Source organism: Neoarius graeffei, chromosome 17 (assembly GCF_027579695.1).
Source record: "Neoarius graeffei isolate fNeoGra1 chromosome 17, fNeoGra1.pri, whole genome shotgun sequence".
NCBI lineage: Eukaryota > Metazoa > Chordata > Actinopteri > Siluriformes > Ariidae > Neoarius > Neoarius graeffei.
The window spans coordinates 25280627-25303533 of record NC_083585.1 but is presented as its reverse complement, the minus strand read 5'-3'; the positions used below and the strand labels follow the sequence as shown (position 1 = coordinate 25303533).

The 22907-nt window shown below is 41.8% G+C and overlaps 1 protein-coding gene across 3 annotated transcripts in view; it reads left to right on the top strand.

Moving 5' to 3' along the window:
* Window positions 1–22907, top strand: part of LOC132901467 (alpha-2-macroglobulin-like) — a 105705-nt gene that overhangs the window by 59413 nt on the left and 23385 nt on the right. For all 3 annotated transcript variants that reach the window (XM_060943878.1, XM_060943877.1, XM_060943879.1), the window contains 7 exons: window positions 79–291; window positions 438–587; window positions 3739–3864; window positions 6876–6990; window positions 11419–11518; window positions 13342–13567; window positions 13653–13779. In XM_060943878.1, coding sequence (XP_060799861.1) covers window positions 79–291; window positions 438–587; window positions 3739–3864; window positions 6876–6990; window positions 11419–11518; window positions 13342–13567; window positions 13653–13779 — 1057 coding nt within the window. The remainder of the gene's footprint in view (window positions 1–78; window positions 292–437; window positions 588–3738; window positions 3865–6875; window positions 6991–11418; window positions 11519–13341; window positions 13568–13652; window positions 13780–22907) is intronic.

Here is a 22907-nt window from a genome sequence, read left to right as displayed (position 1 = left end):
CTGTATTTCCTACATTCCAGCAGCTCTAAATGTAATTACTGCATAGTGATCATCATATATTGTGACTCTCTGGTTCAGGTCTTATCTAAAGGAGCCATAGTCCATCATGGGCATGAAAAAGTTGAAGTGAGAGACTCTGCAGATGTCAGAAAAGGAAAAATCTCATTCAAACTGTCTGTTGTTGCTGAGTTGGCTCCTATAGTGCAGGTTCTGGCATACTCTGTCCTGCCCAGTGAGAATGTGATTGCTGCTAACAAGAATTTTGATGTGGAAAAATGCTTCAGAAATAAGGTAGTATTAGCATATTCACTGTTAACTTATTATGTACAGTAGTATTAGCATATTCACTGTTAACTTATTATGTACAATCAATTAGTTTGTGGTTAGCCATGAAAATTGCTTAACTTGCCTCAACTTGTTTTCATCATGGACTCCAGGTTTCGCTACAGTTCTCTCCCTCTAAAACCGTTCCTGGTGAGAAGAACACACTCCAGCTTACAGCTCATCCTGGTTCACTGTGTGGCCTCAGCGTTGTGGATCAGAGTGTGTTCATCTTGAAGACAGAAACCCGTCTAAACACCGACAAGGTGAAGTTAAGATTTACAGGATCTTCTGCTTATACAAGTATCCCCCCTTTTTTTTTAAACCTACTTTCTGGTAAGAGTAATGAAGAGTACTAGTGACATCCAAGAGTCCTGAAACAGTGAAATTAATTGCAATAATTGATATTGGATGACATTTTATATTTTAACACTGCCTTGGTAAATTATATTTGTCTTTTTTCAACCAGCCTCAAGAGTAACTGCTGTTGAAACTAGCATGCTTGTTTCTGTTGACGAGAACAGATTACATTGCTACTGTTTGATGTTGGTGGTCTTTTTGACTTTTGGCAGTGTAAGATCAAATCCAGGAACTGACATCAGTGCAGGCAGCAAGCAAGGGTCAAAAACCAGACAGGTTTCTGCAAACAATCATAAGCTAATCATTAATCAGGCACAATGAAACCACCCCCCAAAAATACATTTACTTTATAATACCCAAGATTTAATAGTTAAAAATTAACCATTGATAACCCCTTCACTTGAAATGTGCCAATAATTTAGAGGTTAACTGTAACTTTTCTCACATTTGTTTTTTGTTACTACACAGATTGATATGGCCTTGTTTGCTGAATAAAACTTTCTTTCATTTAAACTTTCATTCTTACCTTAATTTTAGTTTTATTCCAAATATATTAAAAATAAAGGGCAGCGGAAAATACCAAAAACCAGCAGCATATAAATTCCCAAAATTTCACAGACATGAAAGAAATTCTTAAGTCTACAGTTAGGATCATGATACAGTACACATGTACTGTAGGTCCAAAAATCTGAGACCAATAAAGAAAATGCTTATCATCAGGAATGGTGTAAGTGAACAGTAAAATTTTAAGAATATTTAGATGAATTTGAAAATATCTATATATTTGGTATGTCTGTCTTTTGTTTTCATGATATTTTACATTCAAACTAGCTTGAATCACACAAGTTTGTGTCACATCTGTTGATTCATGGTAGATGAAAACCATGGGAATGCAATCTGAACAAGTGTTTTAATTGAATGGGTAAGACTCAAGGACCTTTAATAGAAATCAGCTAACCTGGCCAATATCACAAATTTGTTTGCATTTGCTTACATTTAAATAGGGACCTACAAATAGTGCCATACACACACACACACACACACACACAAATATACAACCCCAAATAAGAAAAAATTAGGATGGTATGCAAATAAAATGCATTGCACGGAAAATACAAATTAAAAAAAGAAAGCAGTGATTTCTAAAGTAGTTCATAGCAGACAGGATGAACCCAAGATACTTAATGTTTTGTCTGGTCAACTTCATTTCATTTGTTCATACATCCATTTCACACCTGCAAAACATTCCAAAAAAAGTTGGAACGGAGGCAATTTAGAGCTTGTAATGAGGTAAAACAATTAAATAATGATGTGATTTGAAAACAGGTGATGTCAACAGGTGATTGTCATCATGATTTGGCACAAAATCAGTATCCAGGAAAGGCCAAGTCTTTGAGGAGCAAAGATGGGCTGAGGATCTCCAGTTTGTCAATAAATGCATGAGAAAATTATTGAAAAGTTGAAAACAATGTTCCTCAGAGAAAGATACAAATTGATTTGGACATTTCACCCTCTCTGGTGCATAATATTATTCAACAATTTAAGGAATTTCAGGGTGTAAAGGGCAATGGTGAAAGCTGAAGCTGAACACCCATGATAAAACTTTACTGTGCAAAAAGGAAGCCTTAAGTTAACTGTGTCCAGAAGCGCCTTCGATTTCTCTGGGCTCAGAGGCATCTGGGATGGACCATGGCACAGTGGAAATGTGTAATGTGGTCAGACAAATCAGTGTTCCAGGTCTTGTTTGTAAGAAATGGACATTATGTGCTCCGGACCAAAGATGAAAAAGACCATCCAAATGGTTACCAGCAACAAGTCCAAAAGCCAGAGTCTGTCATGGTATGGAGTTGTGTCAGTGCTCTTGGGAAAGGTAGCTTACATTTTTGTGATGGCTGCATTAATGCAGAAAAGTACACTGAGGTTTTGGAGCAAAATATGCTGCCTTCAAAACCACATGTTTTCCAAGGGTGTTTCAGCAAGACACTGCAAAACCACATTCTGCACACATTACACAGACATAGCTGCAGAAGAAGAGGGTGCCTGTCCCCTCTGTTCCCAATAATGTGTGGGAAATTTTGAAACTAAAAATATGACAGTGACGATCCCGTGTTGCTGCATATCTTAAGACCTGTTTACAAGAATAATGGGACAAAATAACACCCGAAACGCTTCATCATTTGGTGTCTTCAGTCCCTAAACATCTGTGAAGTGTTGTGAGAAGGAATAGCCACATTACAAAGTGGGAAATGCTTGACCATCCAAAGGTTTTTTTTTTTAAATATGCTGCAACAATCAAAATGTATTTTTGAAAAATAAATAAATAAAATTAAATTCATGAGGTAAACCATCAAATAATGTGATGCTGTGCTGTTTTGAATGCTATCCAGGTCTAAAATTATTTAAAAATCATTGTTTTCACTTTTTATTTCAATTTCAACATACCGTCCCAACTATTTCTGATTAGCAGTTGTACAATGGGACATTCAACAAGATGTAATTAAGGTGTTCAAGGTGTGATTGGGTGTAACATATCACACCCAATCACACCTGTATGTGCTTGTTGAACATCTCATTATAAATGCAGTGCTTAGTGAGGTTAAGGTAATGGCTTTGTGCCTCTGTGCAAGGTCACTTGACTTTTTCCATCCTAATCTTAGGATACTACTGTATGTCTTCATGGACATCACTTTGTACACAGAGGTTGAAACAGGTTTTGGCCTGTTAGTTGTAGCAGAGGTAATTTCTTTAATGCTACAACACACACAGACATTCTAGACAATTGTGTGCTTCAAACTTTTTGTAGCAGCTGTGTCGGGAAACCACATATGGGTGTGATAGTCAGGTGTCCACATACTTTTGGTCAGATAGGTTTTCTTTAGATTAAGCAGTAAAGTATTCTTGCAATGTAGTCACACAATAATAACGTGTTTTATTGCTATTCATTGCATTAAAAAAAATCTAAATATATTTTATGTTAGTTATTAGGCATGCAAAAGTCACAAAGTACTTTTTGTACTGTATATGATCCCATAATAAAGTTAACTATATTTCCCACAGATATTTAATTTGTTGCCAGTGACATCTGTACTAGTGTATCCCTATGGGGTTGAAGATGAGCAAGAGTGCATGCATGTTAGACTTCAACGGGATGCAAGGATTGGCCATACTTACAAAACATTAAAGGTAAATGACTGATTGTCGCATATAGCATAACTGGTTGTGTAAATATGTAGATGAATGTTCTTAGAGTAGACAACAAATCTACAATTAAAAAATTAATATCAATATAGAGATTTAGGAAATTTGCAGAATCTGGGTTTACAGTGCCTTGCAAAAGTATTCATCCCCCTTAGTGTTTGTCCTGTTTTGTTGCATTACAAGCTGGTATTAAAATGGATTTTGGGGGGATTAGCACCATTTGACTTACACAACATGCCTACCACTTTAAAGGTGCACAATGTTTTTGTATTGTGACACAAACAATAATTAAGATGAAAAAACAGAAATCTGGAGTGTGCATAGGTATTCATCCACCTCAAAGTCAATACTTTGTAGAGCCACCTTTTGGTACAATTACAGCTGCAAGTCTCTTGGGGTATGTCTCTATTAGCTTAGCACATCCAGCCACTGGGATTTTTGCCCATTCCTCAAGGCAAAACTACTCCAACTCCTTCAAGTTAGATGGGTTGTGTTGGTGTACAGCAATCTTCAAGTTGTGCCACAGATTCTCAATTGGATTGAGGTCTGGGCTTTGACGAGGCCATTCCAAGACATTTAAATGTTTCCCTTTAAACCACTCCAGTGTCACTTTAGCAGTATGTTTAGGGTCATTGTCCTGCTGGAACATAAACCTTCATCCTAGTCTGAAACCTCTGTCTGACTCAAACAGATTTTCCTCCAGAATTGCCCTGTATTTAGTGCCATCCATCTTTCCTTCAGTCCTGACCAGCTTTCCTGTCCCTGCAGATGAAAAACATCCCCACAGCATGATGCTGCCACCACCATGCTTCATTTTAGGGATGGTGTTCTCAGGGTGTTGGGTTTCCACCACACATGGTATTTCCCATGATGGCCAAAGAGTTAAATGTTGTCTCATTTGACCAGAGAATCTTTTTCCATGTGTTTGGGGAGTCTGCCACATGCTGTTGGGCAAACTCCAAATGTGTTTTCTTCAGCAATGTCTTTTTTCTGGCCACTCTTCCATAAAACCCTGCTCTGTGGAGTGTACAGCTTAAAGTGGTCCTATGGACAGATACTCCCATCACCACTGTGGATCTTTGCAGCTCCTTCAGTGTTATTGTTGGTGTCTTTGTTGCATCTCTGATTAATGCCCTCCTTGCCTGGTCTGTGAGTTTTGGTGGGCGGCCTTCTCTTGTCAGGTTTGTAGTGGTGCCATATTCTTTCCATTTTCCTATAATGGATTTGATGGTGCTCTGTAGGATATTCAAAGTTTGGGATATTTTTTATAACCAACCCTGATCTATACTTCTCCACAACTTTGTCTCTGACCAGTTTGGAATGGTCCTTGGTTCTCATGTTGCTTGCTTAGTAGTGTTGCAGAGTCAGGGTCCTTCCAGAACAGGTTGATTTATACAAACATCATGTGACAGATCATGTGTCATTTTGATTGCAGACAGGTGGATCTTAATCAACTAATTATGTGACTTATGAAGTGAATTGGTTGGACCAGCTCTTATTTAGGAGTTTCATACAAAAAAGGGTGAATACCTATGCACACTCCAGATTTCTGTTTTTTCATCTTAATTATTGTTTGTGTCACAATAAAAAAAAACAATGTGTACCTTTAAAGTTGTAGGCACGTTGCATAAATCAAATGGTGCTAACCCTCCAAAAATAAATTTTAATTCCAACTTGTAATGCGACAAAAAAGGACAAACACCAAGGGGGATGAATACTTTTGCAAGCCACTGTATATTCTGTTGTACAGTATGTAGCCTAACCTGCCCTAAAAATGAGATATACACACGCATACAGTACTGTGCAAAAGTCTCTTAGGTAGGCTATTTTTTTTTCCATACAAACGTTGTTATAAATTTCTATTTTATGACTTCTATATTAGGGTGGCACGGTGGTGTAGTGGTTAGCACTGTTGCCTCACAGCAAGAAGGTCCAGGTTCGAGCCCCATGGCCGGCGAGGGCCTTTCTGTGCGGAGTTTGCATGTTGTCCACGTCGGTTTCCCCCACAGTCCAAAGACATGCAGGTTAGGTTAATTGGTGACTCTAAATTGACCGTAGGTGTGAATGGTTGTCTGTGTCTATGTGTCAGCCTTGTGATGACCTGGCAACTTGTCCAGGGTGTACCCCACCTTTTGCCCGTAGTCAGCTGGGATAGGCTCCAGCTTGCCTGCAACCCTGTAGAACAGGATAAAGCGGCTAGAGATAATGAGATGAGATGTTGAAGCATTTAATTTCATTATTTTTTAAGCCATGTTTTGTCTACAGCATTTCTTTAGATGTGCCTAAGACTTTTGCACAGTACTGTAACTGGGTGATCTGGGGAAACTATTAATCATTTTTTATAAACTCATGGGTATGAAAGGGTTGCAGCTCATATGTCCTGGGGAGAGACATTTCTGTCTCCTATTCTATTGCATAGGAGACAGAAATGCATCCTATATCACCATGGATTTATTCATCCTGTCACGTCAATGCCGGAATCCACATTCCTTTACACAGAGTGGCCTACAAACATGGCCCCCAAAGACTACCACATCCAACAGCCATCATGAACTCTATCACATTCACGTTCACCATCCTACTTATTACACACACCTTATTGCATATACATAATCATGCCAGTACTGTAAAAGAACACTCATTCAACCACCACAGTGCGAAGTATACACTCAGTGTTTCTTACCTGCCGATACCAAGGCTTTTTCATGCCATAGTGTTTTCTGGTTACAATTTCTGTTATGGTCATTTGGATTATGTCTTTGTCTTTTGCCCAGTATCCTGACTCTGAGTTTGCCTTACAATTTGATAAAACACTGAACCTGCAACTGTCACTATCTTTGCTGCCTGACAGATCCATTGTTTGTGTGTGTGTGTGTGTGTGTGTGTGTGTGTGTGTGTGTGTGTGTGTGTTTTACTTATTTAAATTGAAACTATCTGATTCAGTAAATAATTTGCAATATTTTCTACACTAATTATGAATCCTTATCACCTAACAGGGGGTGGGGCTGAAGATGGCAACAAATTTGGCTATTAGAGAACCTCACTGCTTGGTGTACGAAGGCATGCGATATAATCAAATATATATTCAAGAAGACATACATGGGCTTTATGGTACATCCAGACTCATATTTTTCATCTTATACATAAGTTACTGTTCACTACAAAGTGCAAATTCTCATTCATACAGTTAAAGTAGGTACAGTACATTTTACTTTACACATTACAATAAAACATGCTATAGTACATAGAGGATATTACACGGTTGCACGAAGATATGAAGTTTATCTTTGAGTGGTGAATGGCTATATCACAAGTGAGCGACACAAACAAGTGATGTATTTTTCAACACAAGAAGATAAACTTCATATCTTCGCGCCACAATGTCATGTCCTTTATATTATATGGACATATCCACAAAACAATACGCAAGTTAATCAAAAGAATTTTCATTTTGAACCGGTTCACCATTTTGACAACATACATCTAGCCAGTGGGGAAACACTGGGAGTGATGTCATCAGCAGAAAATATTTCACTCAGATCCATGATGTATTTCATATAAAAAATGGATTTTTTAACATGAAAAAATAAACTTTATATCTTCAAGCCAACATGTGATCTTTTTGTTATAGAGACACATATTCACAAACAAAGTACCCAAATTTATCAAAACAATTCATCGATTTCCTCACGAGCGACACATAGAGATTTATGTCACGGTTTTGGTTCTCCATGTCCCAGCTGTAGCTCGTATGAAAAATGCGAGTGGTACATTTACCAGTAAAACACTCATGTCCATATAATATTATAAACACTGCTCTTATCAATGCAATATAACTGTAATGTATATAGTTCTTTTGCTGTTCCTATAAATTAAATAGTTACTCATGGCATCAGTATTATAAGGTTCTATCTAGCATTTTGTTCAAATATTAGAGACACATGAACTTCATCTCTGGGGTATACTGTACTTCATTCTCTTGTGGTGTTACACTTTTATTGGTGTAATACCAATAAAAATCAAATTCTAAATTACTATCCAGGATGAACATGTGATGAACACAAGAAAGGTAACCTTGACTAATCAATATTCACATTTGATGTACACCCTGACAGAGAAGAACAGACTTGAAGTCTCAGTGTTGTGACCCAGAGGAGAAAGTAACTTTACTGTAGATGTACATGTTTACTCTATTCACTTCTTTTATAATGTATACACATGCTGGCACATTAGAAAATTTTCAGCAGTGTGGAAAGCAAATATTGTGGCTAGCATCAGATTGCAATATTGAATATTACTAACATTAGCTAGCTACATGCAATGTGCTCTATAAACTGAATTTCCCAATGTAACTAAGACTAAAGCTCAGCTGGTAGATATGTGAGGTGTGTTTATATGATTTCACAGAAGCATGTATGGTATAATGTATTTTAATCTTATTAAATGTTTTGTAATCACATTTAAACATTACAAAAGTTCTTAAATTTTTTATAAAGACATTGCTTAAAAATAAATAAGGATTAGCCACATTGAACCTTATTAAAACTAAATGTAGCAGTTCCCCCTACTGAGCTATTTCAGCTTCAATAGTGACATATGCACCTGCACACACACATACACACATGACACTCCGGTGGGGAGAACTCCTCCTCTCAGCTTTCCCTCTCCTTATCAGCCCACTCCAATCACTGTGAAACACACAACATTAATTAGACACAGGTACGTCTACTTTGGCACTCACCTTCACCAGCCCCACCCTCCATTCACAAACCAGCACTCGACACCCCCCGCCACATACCCCCACTGCCTGGCTCAGGCTGGGGAGCCATCTGGTCTGCAGCAGACCCCCCCCCCAACAGGAAAAGTAGTCCGCCACTGCCATCTTTTCCCCTGGCCTGTGGACCACCTCAAACTTAAAGGGCTGAAGAGCTAGATAGCAAGGGGTGATCCATGCATTGGCATCCTGGAGCCACTGGAGCGGTGCGTGATCTGAACAGAGGGTGAACGGGCATCCCAGTAGGTAGTACCAGAGGGTGAGGACCACCCACTTGATGACCAGGCATTCCTTTTCGATGGTGCTATACTTAGTCTCTTGCATCAAGAGCTTGTGATTTATGTACAGCATCAGGCGCTTCTCCCCCTCCACCACCTGGGACAAAACGGCCTCCAATCCTGTGTCCAACATGTCAGTCTGCAAAACAAATTGGAGAGAGAAGTCGGGGAGTGTCACAGTGGCCCACCCACACAGTACAGCTTTTACCTAGGTAAAAGCCTGTTGGCATAGCTCCATCCACTGGACTGGATCTAGAACAGCCCTGAAGCACTCCATGTGCTGCAGCCAATCATTGCTATATATGATAATGTTGTCTAGGTAGGCCATGGCATAGGCAGCATGTGGGTGGAGGATTTTGTCCATGAGCTGATGGAACGTTGCAGGAACCCTGAATAACCTGTACGGAAGGATGAAGAACTGGTGTAAACTGAATGGGGTGGAAAAGGCTGTTTTCTTTCAAGATAGGGGAGTCAAGGGGATTTGCCAGTATCCCTTTGTCAAATCCAGTGTCAAATAAAAACAAGCCACGCTTAACCTATCGTGCAGTTCATCAATGCAAGACATCAAATTTAGACACTGCATTGACCTTTTGATAGTCCACACAGAACCGGACTGACCCATCAGTTTTGGGAACCAAAACTACTGGGCTGCTCCAGTCGCTGTGTGACTCCTCAAATATTCCCATGCCAAGCATGGCCTTGAGTTTGTCCCAAACTACAGTTTTCTTGTGTTCAGGTAAGTGTTATGGGCGACTAACGTGCCACCACACTGGGGGCCTCTTGATGTGGTGTTCTATTAGATGAGTGTGACCAGGAAGAGGTGAGAACATGTCAGAAAACTTCATTTGAAATCTGGCAACCTCTGTGACTTGGGCCAGTGAAGGGTGATCTCCACAGGGGACCGGGGTGGATTGTGCAGCAGATTTCATTTTTACCTCCATGGGGAGGTCTCTGGCATGTCATGGATCTGGACCACTGCCCCCACCTCCATTGCATGGCACTGGTCCTGGAAGTGCCCAGGCTCCCTGCAACACCAGCACACCAGCCCAGACCTCACCTCTGCACTGCTGGGATGTGGATTGCTCACCTGGGGGAAAGACACAGAAACATAAGGGGATGAGGGGGATAAGGAAACCACGGGCTTGGGGAGTTGTCTGCAGGGAAGTCGTCTGCAGGGGAGTCGGCCCCCACTACCATGGTACAGAGAGGGGATGGGAGGGAGGGGCAGAATAAGAGAGAGAGGGGCAGGATGGCTGCCTGCCACAAGAACTGCTGTCACATAGTCCTTAGCCAGCTCAACTGCATGATCCAGCAATGCTGGGCAGTGGCACTGGAACCACTCCACTGTCACTCTCAGCAGTCAAGTGATGAACCGTTGTGACCGCATTGATGACCCCCTCGATGTTACGATCTTCTGTCCCCAGCCACCGCCGTCAGGCATCCTTGAACCACTGGCCGTACATGAACAGCCAGCTGACTTCCTCTCGGGTCAGTGCACGGAAGCTGTGACAGTGTTGCTCAGGAGTATGGCCAACTCGCTGTATGATGCCATGTTTGAGATCTGCATACTCCAGCCTGTTGTCAGCAGGTAATGGCTTGGCTATGAGCTGTACTTCCCTGGTGAGAAGTGGTAGTAAATGAGTCACTCAATGCTCATCCGGCCACCTCCGCGGCTCACTCAAAGAGTGTTATGAAGGCCTTGGGTTCATCATGCGGCCCATTTTCGTCAGGATGGCATGGGGGAAGTCCGTGGACTGTGTAGCTGGGGCATCTGCAGGTGTGATGAGGTGCAGAAATGCCTGGTGGTCCTCCTGCTAGGCCTGTAGCAGGGCCTCAAAGCACCACTCCTGCTCACCGTGCATAGCGACCAGTGCCTGGTGCTGGTTCTGTTGGGCAGTGGCAAAGGCATGGACGAGCTCTTTCAAAGGCGAGGACTCCATGGACAGTGGTTCGCTTCGGCATCCTGGTTTTGGTACTAGTATAGCAGTTCCCCCTACTGAGCTATTTCAGCTTCAGTAGTCACATATGTACCTACACACACAATACTCGGAAGACCTCCTCCTCTCAGCTCGCCCTCTCCTTATCAGCCCATGCCAATCACTGCAAAGCACACAACATTAGACACAGGTGCGTCCACTTTGGCACTCACCTTCCCCAGCCTTGCCATCCATGCCCAAACCAGTGCTCAACCACGTCCCTGCTGCCCCACTAAACAATATTTGATATTGCAGAATAATTAAGCTCTGTCTGTATTCAAAAAATTACTTTCTAATTTTCTCTGAATTTTCATAATGTAAATTTGAAGTAAGTCTAAAAGGTAAGCCTTTTTAAACTGTAAATGTGAATTTCAATACTTCATAGTTTTGCTAGCTGGAATATCAAAATTGGGTGCCTCATATCTAAAAAAGCTCTTCACCCAGATAGCACCTTTTAGTACTAAGGTTACAAACTGTATAAAGCATACTCTGTGTTTCTGCTCATGTGTAGTACCACAACTAGGGCATGGTTATGCAGCACCTGGAGGAGCTGTTGAGACAGATCGTAAATTCTTCCCAGAAACATGGCTATGGCAACTGTCTGAAGTGAGGTTAGTGCATTTTAATTTGAGATTCAAGAATAAAAAGTAATATTAACAATTTAAATGAATGGACCTAGTGTTCAAATGGACATGTTTCCCCATTGCTTCTCTATAATTGTATTTACATCAGTTATGCAAATTTGGCACAGACACCAATCTTTAAGCAGTTTTATTAGCATGTACATTAGTGTCTCATGTTGTTTATAAATATAAATGTAACTGTGACACGGGCGATTGCTCTAAGACAACGAGGGAGGCTCAGCCTCCTCTAAAAATGACGAACATCGTGTAGGATGAATTGTGCTAGGCTTATGTTATAGCCGACCTTATAACATTGCTATTTCAGATCCAGAATCATAGAAATATATGTGCTCAACCCACTACAGTGCGAAATCATTCCGTTATAACTTTCCCCAGTTCACCTAATGTATGCGTGAGTTTTTCCCCCTCGTGACAGCGCGATGCAGCCCAGCCTCAGTGGATTGGGAGCTATGTGCTTGTCAGTTTCAAAATGCAAGACAATTATTGGACAAATACTGCAAAAACGCCCGCCCACGGAGTCTCACGGACTCCCAGCCTCAATGGACTTCAACGGCATTTGGGAGCGATGCGCTTTTCAATCTCAAAATGCAAGACGGTTATTGGACAAATACTGCGAAAACACCCGCCCACGGACTCCTAGCCTCACATGGGAGGGACATGGCAGTTTCCGCGAGGAGACTGGTGATTGGTGAAAGTGGCCGGATATTTTCTTTGATTGACAGCTCGTTTCAACTATAGACAGGCAGCGGTACAGTGTTGCCAGATTGGTAGGTTTACTCCCCAATAGGGAGGTTTTAAGTGCATTTTGGCGGGTTTTGAACATATTTTGGGCTGGATAACGTCAGCAGTATCTGGCAACATCAGTTCAGTCCCATGCGGATTCGCAAGTGCTGTGGTGTATTGTAAGAGATCGGCTTACATTTCGATTTCATTCATTACATATGGTTTCTACCAGCTTTTTTAGTTTGTATATATTTTCATTGTAAATAAAGTGTAAATATAGTGTTGTCAAGTTTGCTATCTTAGTTCCAGAAATTTCGTTTATTTGAGTGACTGAACTTGAACTTGAGGGGGCTAGTCAGCTAGCAAGAAAGCTGCGCACAGATGCCAAGCATTGTTGATTTAATTTTGGCGAAGCCATTTGCCAATCTTCCTTTCGAGGAAAAAATTAAAATTAAAGAGCAGGGTAGACCAATGCCTCAAATTGACTTGGTGAAAAAGGTAGGGAATAATACTCGTTCCTTTCAGCTCTCCTGGTACGAGAAAGTGAATTGGCTAACAGCAAGTGACCCACATCAACAACAGTAAATAGGCTACTTTAGTAATATGTCATGGATGGACCAAAAATATAGAATCTATTTAAAGTGTTTATGCTGAGTATATTATATTGGAATATATGTTTTTCTGGATATGAATTAAACACCGCTACAATTTGGAAAAAAAATTTTAAACAAAAACACAGCCGAGGTCAATTTTTAAACAACATGCCACAATTTTAAAATATAAAATGTTAAAATATAACACCACCATCATGTATATTGGACAGTAGGCTAATGGGCCAAAAGAACCTGTTATTTCACAGTTTGTGACCCTGCCAACAATCAGCCAGATCAGAGGCAAGAGGATGGGCAAAACTGATGTTTTTTCTTTTAAAATCTGGAAATATCATAACCGACCAGCCTCCCCTGTTTGAAAGACTACCAGCCGCCACTGAACTGTGATTACTGAATAATGCAGACTCTCTTTTAGATGATAAGTAGCTAATATTTGAGTGTTATTGATTTTCCCAGGGACACTGGATCATTAGAGCTTCCTGTCACTGTTCCTGACACCATCACCACTTGGGAGACAGAAGCTTTCTGTGTTTCTTCTGTGGGTCTGGGACTGGCTCCTCCTGTTCAGCTCACTGTATTTCAGCCCTTCTTCCTGGAGCTCTCATTGCCCTACTCCATTATCCGGGGAGAAGTTTTTGAGCTGAAGGCCACTGTCTTCAATTATCTTTCCAAATGCATTATGGTACTGTAAGGCCAAGATTATATCTTCACAAGTATTGTGCCACTTATGATGCATAGTAAATTAATCACCTGTGCCTCATCAACAGGTTAAAGTGACTCCTGCCCCTTCCTCAGACTACACTCTGAAGCCCTCTTCTGATGGCGAGTATTCATCCTGCCTGTGTGCAAATGGCAGAAAAACCTTCAAATGGACTCTCATTCCCACTGTACTTGGTTAGTCGTAAAACTCTTTCACAACTCTTTCATGGAGGTCTATGTTTGTACCAGTGAAAACCAAATTTGATTGTTAACACAGATGCTTTACTGCTATAATTTTGGTTGCACAAATGCCAATTTTTTTGACATCCGTACTCTTTTGATATTCACAACTGAATATACATGTATGGGGGTGGTGTGTGTGTGTGAGGGTGGATGCATAATACAACACTGCCTGCTAAAACCCTCTCTTAGGTCAGACACAATGGTAAAATTGTATTTCCCTGCTTAAAATGTAGCCGAAATGGTCTAGTTTAATTTCTCATATCCTGATTTTGTGGTATCCTACTTGGCCCAACTACTAACTAGAGGACAGCTGTCAGTAAACAGGGCTGCAGATGAATGTAATTGCAGGAACATGTTTATTTACAGGGCAGCACGGTGGTGTAGTGGTTAGCACTGTCGCCTCACAGCAAGAAGGTTCTGGGTTTGAGCCCAACGACTGACGGGGGGCTTTCTGTGTAGAGTCTGCATGTTCTCCCCTTGTCTGTGTTAGTTTCCTCCGGGTGCTCTGGTTCCCCCCCAGTCCAAAGACATGCAGGTTAGGCTAATTGGAAGCTCTAAATTAACCATAGGTGTGAGTATGAATGGTTGTTTGCAGGGCTGTAGTACTCGAGTCCGTCTCGAGACGTTTTTTTGATGGACTTGGACTTGACTCGGACTTGCTTGTAATTGGACTTGGACTTGTCTCGGACTCCCCTAGTGGTCTCGCTAAATATAGCTGCAGGACTCGTCAAGTCCACCAAGGAATCCGCCAACCAATGGTAGAGTCTCACACTTGAACTTGTTACTTTAAGATTCTAAATATGTGTTTTATTATCTTCCCGCGCGACCTTCATTGTTTTCTCTCACACATAGCCTATACAGCGAAGATGTCGGCTAATTCGGGGGTAATTAAATTCGCCTACACAAATCACCATGAGTTTTCAACAACAGATCAGAAAAAGAAACACCGGGCAGACTGCAGATTCTGCAAAAAAACAATTTCAGACACGCTTGGGACGACGTCCAATTTTAACAGACACCTGCAGAGGAACCACCCAGCAAGGTAAGTGACAGTTAGAAAGTGCTTAGCTTTATCTTGTGCTAACAGTAGTGAACACTGGCCAATGGAAGATACGGATACGACGCTACAATTCCTTACGTTAGTATTTTTTTCATCAGGTAAAACGTTAGATGCTAAATGAGAATTAAGTTACAATATTAACTACGTGCAGCGCAGTTTCAGGTGACGTTTGTGGTTGTGCCTGAATTGGGAAACCAGACTTGCCTTCCTTTACTTTCCCTTGATTTACCTGTATTTGTTGTTGTTTTTTTGTTTGTTAAAACAAGCCATTGAATGCAATTCATTTTGCTCCACCCTCTTGAGGTGTGTGTGTGTGAGAGAGAGAGAGAGAGAGAGAGAGAGAGTGTGTGTGTGTGTGTGTGTGTGTGTGTGTGTGTGTGTGTGAGTGAGAGTGTGTGTGAGTGAGTGAGTGAGACTGTTGATTAATGTTGACAAATGATTCTATGGGGGGGGGTTGTTACAGTTAATGCTCAAATAAAAATTACTTATTTCATTACACTCACGGCATGTACAGTTTTTTTTTTTTTTTTTCAGGCAAGGCATACTCTAACCACAGGTACACACTTACAGTATAATACTGGTAATAACTTTTCACACTTACTGTATGAGTGAAGCTATATTGTACAAGCTATTGTTTGTATATATACACAAACCATAAGTACTGTGACACTGTGTTAGTAATAACCCAAAGTTATTATCTTGATGCTCCAAGTATATGACTTGTATTTGCTGTCCTGGACTCGGACTTGACTCGGACTCGAACCTCTTTGGACTCGGACTTGACTCAGACTCGAACCTCTTTGGACTCGGACTTGACTCGGACTCGAACCTCTTTGGACTCGGACTTGACTTGGACTCGACTAAGGTGGACTTGACTACAGCCCTGGTTGTTTGTCTCTGTGTCTGATGACTCGTCCAGGGTGTACCCCACCTCTCGCCCATCATCAGCTGGGATAGGCTCCAGCTTGCCTGTGACCCTGCACAGGATAAGCGGTTACGGATAATGAATGGATGTTTATTTACAGGCATGCACATATTGTGCAAAAGCGTGAGGCAAAGACAGAGTTGATATTAGCAGGCAAGGGTCATACAAGGAGCAAACAGAACAATGGAGGCAAGGTGAAAGGCAGAGTCAAAATAAACAAAGCAAAGTCAAGAGCCAGAGTAACAGCAACAGTGTACAGGCTAGGCAATGTGAGACACAGGGTCCAGGATGTACACTTTGCCAAGTCTTTGTGTTTCCAGAGTCCTTTTATGCATGTGCCATGATTGTGCTCTGATCAGGGACAGGTGCATGTAATAATTAGTCTTAGTGGTGCATGCAGTGCACAGATACATGTGGACAAGTGCAATGACGTGACAACAGTGATGTAACAGAGAGCATAGTGATGTTTTTTTAATGTTCCTCTGAGTTTTTACACTGCACATGCAGTATAGAATTTTTGTTGAATTTCATCAGAACTACATTAACAATTACAAAGCCCTGTCCTTATTTACTAAGCCTTTAAGCATTTCAATAAAATGTTACAATTTGTAAAAAATAAATAAAATAAATAAAATATTGATATGGAAACTTAATGTTATTTATTTCAAGCATTAATAACACAGGAATAAAAGAAATTGGTGTTTGCTTCTATACAGTTCACAATTTCTTAGCCAAGGTGTTCTCAAACTAGAGGTCACAACCCCATGTGGGGTCATTTGATTAATAAATGGGGTAACAAAAAATTCTCCTGTTTTGTTTCATTCATTTATATTAGCCACATTGAAATTAATAGGCCACATGTTATTTAATCTATCCTGGCACGCTGCACTAGAGTAGCTGAACAATAAAAATGGACAAATTTTCACATCTATCTACTTCTGGTAAACAAACTAGTGATGTGTCTCAAATTGTTTCTTATGTGCTCTTCTAGACCACTACTGGGTAGGCTATTAAAACAAGCCTGGTTTCCAATTACAGCTATACAGTCCTTTCATCTCGCCTTGAAACCTACCGAAAGGTGGTCAAGACTTTCGTTTGCAGAAAATTCATTCATGCCCATTTGGGACTGTTTGTCCCCCAAAATTGGGAACTCTTTCTTAGCTTATTTATGATCATTGTGAATCTTTTCAGACAGCAGATGACTGAAAGCAACATTTAGGGAACTAACCCATTTATCTAATTAATGTTTTTTTTTTTTGTTGTTTTTTTTAAATGAGAAGAGTTTTGCATGGAAACTGAAGACATTTGGGGAATCTGAGGCATTTGTTTATGGTGATATGCATGCAGACTGTCACGAGTAGGATGCAAGCATTTTTCCAAATTCACAGGTTCTTTATGAATACCAAATTTGTTGTGTAAAATGTTCATACAAAAGATTTATGAATAAATCTGTTTGGAGCTGTCAAAGCACAGGCACTTATGAATGCAGGTGCAGGGGAGAGTGGGTGTGACACAAACTGCAGCTGTAGCCAAATCATGAGCCAGAAACCATAGTCAGGAAACAGGGGGAGGTCGATCGGACAATAAACAGGGTAATGCAGGAGAGATGAGGAAACGAAGTTGAGAAGTAACGAGAACAGTGATCTTTATCAGGAAGTCAGTCAGGAAAACAAATGGCTCGGTATAGTCAGGTACGGGACATAGAACAATACTTCATGAGGTGTGTTTGTGACTGCTGAGCTTATGTAGGGAAGGTGATTGCGGGATAATTGGAGACAGGCAATGTAGTTAAAACTCTGGTGACAGGGGGCACTGTGTATCATGGTAAGTGTAGTCCGGAGCAGCCATGTTTGGAGGTCCCCCCCACCCCCTGGAGAGGTTAACCAACTTCCTTACTTGGTCAACCTCTCTTTCTCGGTGCAGGTTTTTCAGGGTGCTGGCTGTGGAACTCTTGAGTGAGCAGGGGGTCTAAGATGTCCCTGGAGCTAACCCAACTTTGTTTCTCAGGGCCATTGCCCTCCCAGTAAACCAAGTACTTGAGTTGTCCCTGTCTGTGGCAGGAATTGAGGATCTCCTTGACTTAGTAGATCGGTTCACCTTCAATGTCTGGGGAGGGGGTTTCTTGGGTGGGTGTGGCTGAGGCTAGGGGACCTTGGGCAGCAGGTTTGAGGCATGAGACATGGAAGATTGGTGCCATCTTGCTGTGAGGAGGAAGCTTGAGCCTGTATGAGACTTTGTTAATTCTGCGTAATATCTTGAACAGACTGCTGAACCTGGCTTGTAGTTTTTTACAGGAGTTGGGAACTCTGAGGTCTTTTGTGGAAACCCATACTCTATCACCTGGGGCATACTTGGGAGTGGCATTTCTGTGCTTGTTGGCATAGTGTTTGTACTTGGCATTGATGTACTCCAGTCTTTGATGTACCTCCTCCCATATCTGTTGGCTTTTCTGGAACCAGGGGTCAATGGCTGGAATCTGTGTAGGGGTGTCATCCCAAGGAAAAAATGGAGGTTGGTATCCGAGTACACACTGGAACGGGGTTAGCTGAGTGGCTGAATGTTTGAGAAAGTTTTGTTTGTACTCGGCCCATGGAAGGAATCATGCCCAATCCTTCTGGTTTCTTTTTTTTTTTAAGATATTTTTTTGGGCTTTTTTTTGCACCTTTATTGGATAGGACAGTGCAGAGACAGGAAATGAGCGGGGGAGAGAGAGACGGGAAGGGATCGGGAAATGACCTCGGGCCGGAATCGAACCCGGGTCGCCCGCATTCATGGTATGGCGCCTTAACCACCTGAGCCACGACGCCCCCATCCTTCTGGTTTCTCATGCAGTATGTACAGAGGAAACAGCCCACTTCTTGGTTAGCTCATTCTGCTTGGCCATTGGACTGTGGGTGATATCCAGAGGTGAGACTCACTGATACTCCCAGCTTATCCATGAATCTTGACCATAACCTTGAGATGAATTGGGGGCCCTGGCCACTGACTATGTCTTCAGGGATACCATAGTAATGGAAGATGTGAGTGAATAGCAATTCAGCTGTTTCATTGCAGTGGGTAGACCTGGTAGTGGGATGAGTGTGAGTGTCTTTGAGAACCTATCAACGATGACCAGGATGACGGTGTCGCTTTGTGACTGGGGTAGGTTAGTAATGAAATCAAGGACGATGTGTGACCAGGGCCACTGGGGTACCAGGAGAGGACATGGTTTGCCAGTGGGAGGAGCTCTGGGAACTTTGGCTTAGGCACAAATGGAGCTTGAGGAGATGTAATGATTAATGTCTGAAATCATGTTCTCCCACCAATGCTTGTTTTGGAGGAGCTGGTAGGTGCAATGGCTACTGGGGTGTCCAATGGCAGGAGAGGAGCATGCCCAGGTGATGAGTTTGCCTGTAAGTCTGGGTGGAACATGCAAAAGTCCAGGTGGGCAATTTTCAGGAGGATTTGTTAGTTGTGCCAGTCTGATCTTTCTGACTATGTCCCAGGTTATTGCTTGCAGGAAGTATTAAGGTGGCAGGATGGTGGTAGGTTCTGATGGCTGTGGTGAGAATGAGTGGATTCGGGAGAGAGCATCAGCCTTGGTATTTCAGGAACCGGGATGATAGGAGATGGTAAATTGAAATTGTGTGAACAACAGGGCCCACCTAGCCTGACAGGGGTTCAGACGTTTCACTATTTTCAAGTATTCGAGGTTCTTGTGATCTGTCAGGATCATGAATTGATGTGCTGCACCTTCCAACCAGTGCCTCCACTCTTCTAGAGTCAACTTAACTGCCAGGAGCTCTCGATTACCGATGTCGTAGTTTCTCTTGGTGGGGGTGAGCTTCTTTGAGTAGAATGCTATGGGGTGCAATTTGGGTTGCTCACCAAGGTCCTGTGACAGAACTCCTACTCCTGTTTCAGATGCATCCACCTCCATGATGAAGGGTTTGGAAGGGTCTGGGTGCTGCAGTATGGGAGCTGTGGTGAAAGCAGTCTTTAACTGACTGAAAGCTTGATCAGATGAAAGATTCCAGTGGGAGGCATCATGGTCCATTCTTCAGGAGAGCAGTGAGAGGTGCTGCGATTGTGCTGAAACTGCGGATGAATCAGCAGTAGAAACTGGCGAACCCCAGAAAGCATTGCAACTCTTTAACTGACACAGGAGTGGGCCACAATGTCACGGCAGTGACCTTGGCTTGGTCCATGCTCACCCCCTCTAAAATGATAATGTAGCCCAGCAATGAGATCTGGCGGACATGAAACTCACACTTCTCTGCTTTAATCCTCTGGGGTCTGAGGGTATTTTCTAGCACTCTAATGATTTTAATGTACTCTGATTTTGTTGTCAATTTCAACAAATCTAAGCAGTATTTTCAAAGTCATATGACTTTTGTATTCAGCACAAGTTCAGCTACAATAATATCTATGTAGTATGTATGTCATGATTTGTACTTTTTAAAAAAATAACAGATAAATGAAGATGTTGTAAAAAGTTTTAGAACTTTGTTGGAATGTGTGAAAAAATTATCTTACCCATTCTGTTGAACTGTTTTGCTCACTTGAGGTGATTCTTTTCAGTCTTAGGAATGTATCAAGCACAAAAACTTGAATCTGCTCCATTGATTTGGACAAGTAACTGGCCATAAATTTTTTTTTAAAAAATGTCCTATTTTGTTGGAATAAAGGGTTTGCAGTGGGAGGGGTATTCAATGAGAAGTGTAAAAAAATCCATTCATTCAATGAGAAGAGGGAAAACCCCTCTCACTGCCAACTGAAAAATCCTACCTTACCAATTGTGACTTGACCTGATGGGATTACATGGTCAAGTCACAATTGGTAAGGTAGTATTTTTCACACATTCCAACACAGTTCTAAACTGCTTTTTACAACAGCTTCGTTTATCTGGTATTTGACTCTATTCAGTGTGTCTTGAAATTAACTCTTGTACTATTTTACTCAGTTCAGAGCCACAACCAACTCTGTTACACAATTACTCTGTAATTTTGCTCCCACTTCAACTCCAAATTTTACTCTCTAAACTCAAAGTTGAGCAAAATTAACTATTTTGAGGAAAATACTTTTAACTCTGGAAAAATTGCTCAGTCATTTTTCCTTTGTATGCACTACAGTTCACGCATATCAACCAATCTGCTCATAATAAATAGAAGAAATATTTACAGTTAGTCGAGTTGACCTTTGGCTGGATCAAGTCGAAGTAAGAAAAAAAAATAGAAAAAAGGCACCGCTCATCAATGTTGCAGTGTTCAAGATTGAACTGAATCGCTGTCCTGAATCATGAAATGAATCATGAATTGAATCACTGTCCTGAATAATCTGAAGCACATAAAATCCGCATGCCATCTAACAAGAAGTTTTACCTCCAAATAACCTAAACTATGTCTGACAGATTTTATCCTGTTTACGGTGGGCGTTCCCACTGTGAAAGAGAAACCAATGGAAAGCGAAAGAGTGAAAGTGATTATCATGCCATTACCATGTGAATAGTCTTTTCTGAATGCGTAAGTGCACACTCAGCACTCCGACTCTGGTGTGGCTGAGTAAGGTGACAAGTTTTATGTTTCATCTAATTTAGGTAATTTAAAAACTATAATATTATTTGACAGTGGGCACATAGGAAAGTGTAAAGTTTCTGTCAATATGTTTATCATGCTTGTATGATGGAAAAACTCATGAAGATATTTATCTAAATACATGACCTACTCATTCTAAACCTGTCGAGCTTCGCTGGTGAAGCTCTTGACCCCAAAGGGTTAATGTACAGGTGGTTCTGGAGCAGGTGAGAAAGCACTGATCTGATGTGCTCATGGTGCTCATGACCTGATGTCCTTATCTGGGGAGTAAATCAGGATGTCATTGATGTAAGTGATAACAAACCTCCCCAACATGTCCCTGAGCATGTTGTTGATGAGGCACTGAAAGACACTGGCATGATGAGGTATCTGAAGTGACCCACGGTGGTGCTAAAGGCAGTTTTCCACTCGTCACCCTCACAAATCCTGACCAAGTTCTAAGCACTGCGCAGGTCAAGTTTGCAAGATATTTTGACAGATCTGAGTTGTTCTAGGGCTGAAGGCACCAGTGAGAGTGGTGGGTATTTTACTGTGATCTGGGGCAGGCCCTGATAGTTTATGCATGGCCAGAGACCTCCTCCTTTCTTCTCAATGAAGAAAACCCCCGCTGAAGCTGGAGATGTAGAATGTCTGAGATACCCCTGTTGCAGGGCTTCTTGTATGTGCTCTTCCATGGCTGCTTGTTCAGTCAGGGACAAAGGGCAAATACGATTTTGAGGAGGAGTAGTACCTGGGGGGAGGTCAATAGCGCAGTCATAGGGATGGTGAGGAGGCAAACCACAGGCCCTCCCTTTGCTGAATACCTCCTTGAGATCGAGGTAGCAAGCTGGAACGTTGTTGAGGGATTCAGGCTGAGGGTTCTCTACAGAAGTAGATGAGAGAGTTGGGGAAGTTTCATGCAGTTCTGAAAACAGGAAGGAAACCACTGTAGAATATTATGTTGCCAGGAAATCAGAGGATCATGAAACTGGAGCGATGGGTAACCCAATATTAGGTCGTGATGTGAGGTAGGCATGACGAGAAGAGAGATGCATTCTGTGTGACTCTCTCCTACTTGAATCTTGAGGGGCGTCGTGCATGCTGAGACCAATCCCTCTCCTATGGGTCCCCTATCGATGTTTTTTTGGGTCTCAAAGGTGCATGGGTGGTTAGATGGTACTTTTGAACTATTGCACTGTTTATGAAGTTTCCCTCCACCCTGAGTCTATAAAAGAAGAGACCACATGGGTCAAGTCTGGTAGCTTTAATAATACTGGCACTTGGAATGACTGTGAGTTATAAGACATGTCAGAACTCACCGGGTTAGTTGAGCTGGCAGTCCTCCTTGGCTGGTGGTCTCATGGGGGTCAAGTAGGGCACTGGGAGATCAGGTGGCTGGCTTCTCTGCAGTAAAAGCAGAGGCCCTCTCTCTGCCTTCTCTCTCTTTTGGATCGTTGAAGTCAAGTGTGGGAGACTTCCATTGGGGTCACAGAATTAGTGTTAGGCAGTGGCAGCTCCAGAGATTTTTCCTTAGGGTGGCAGA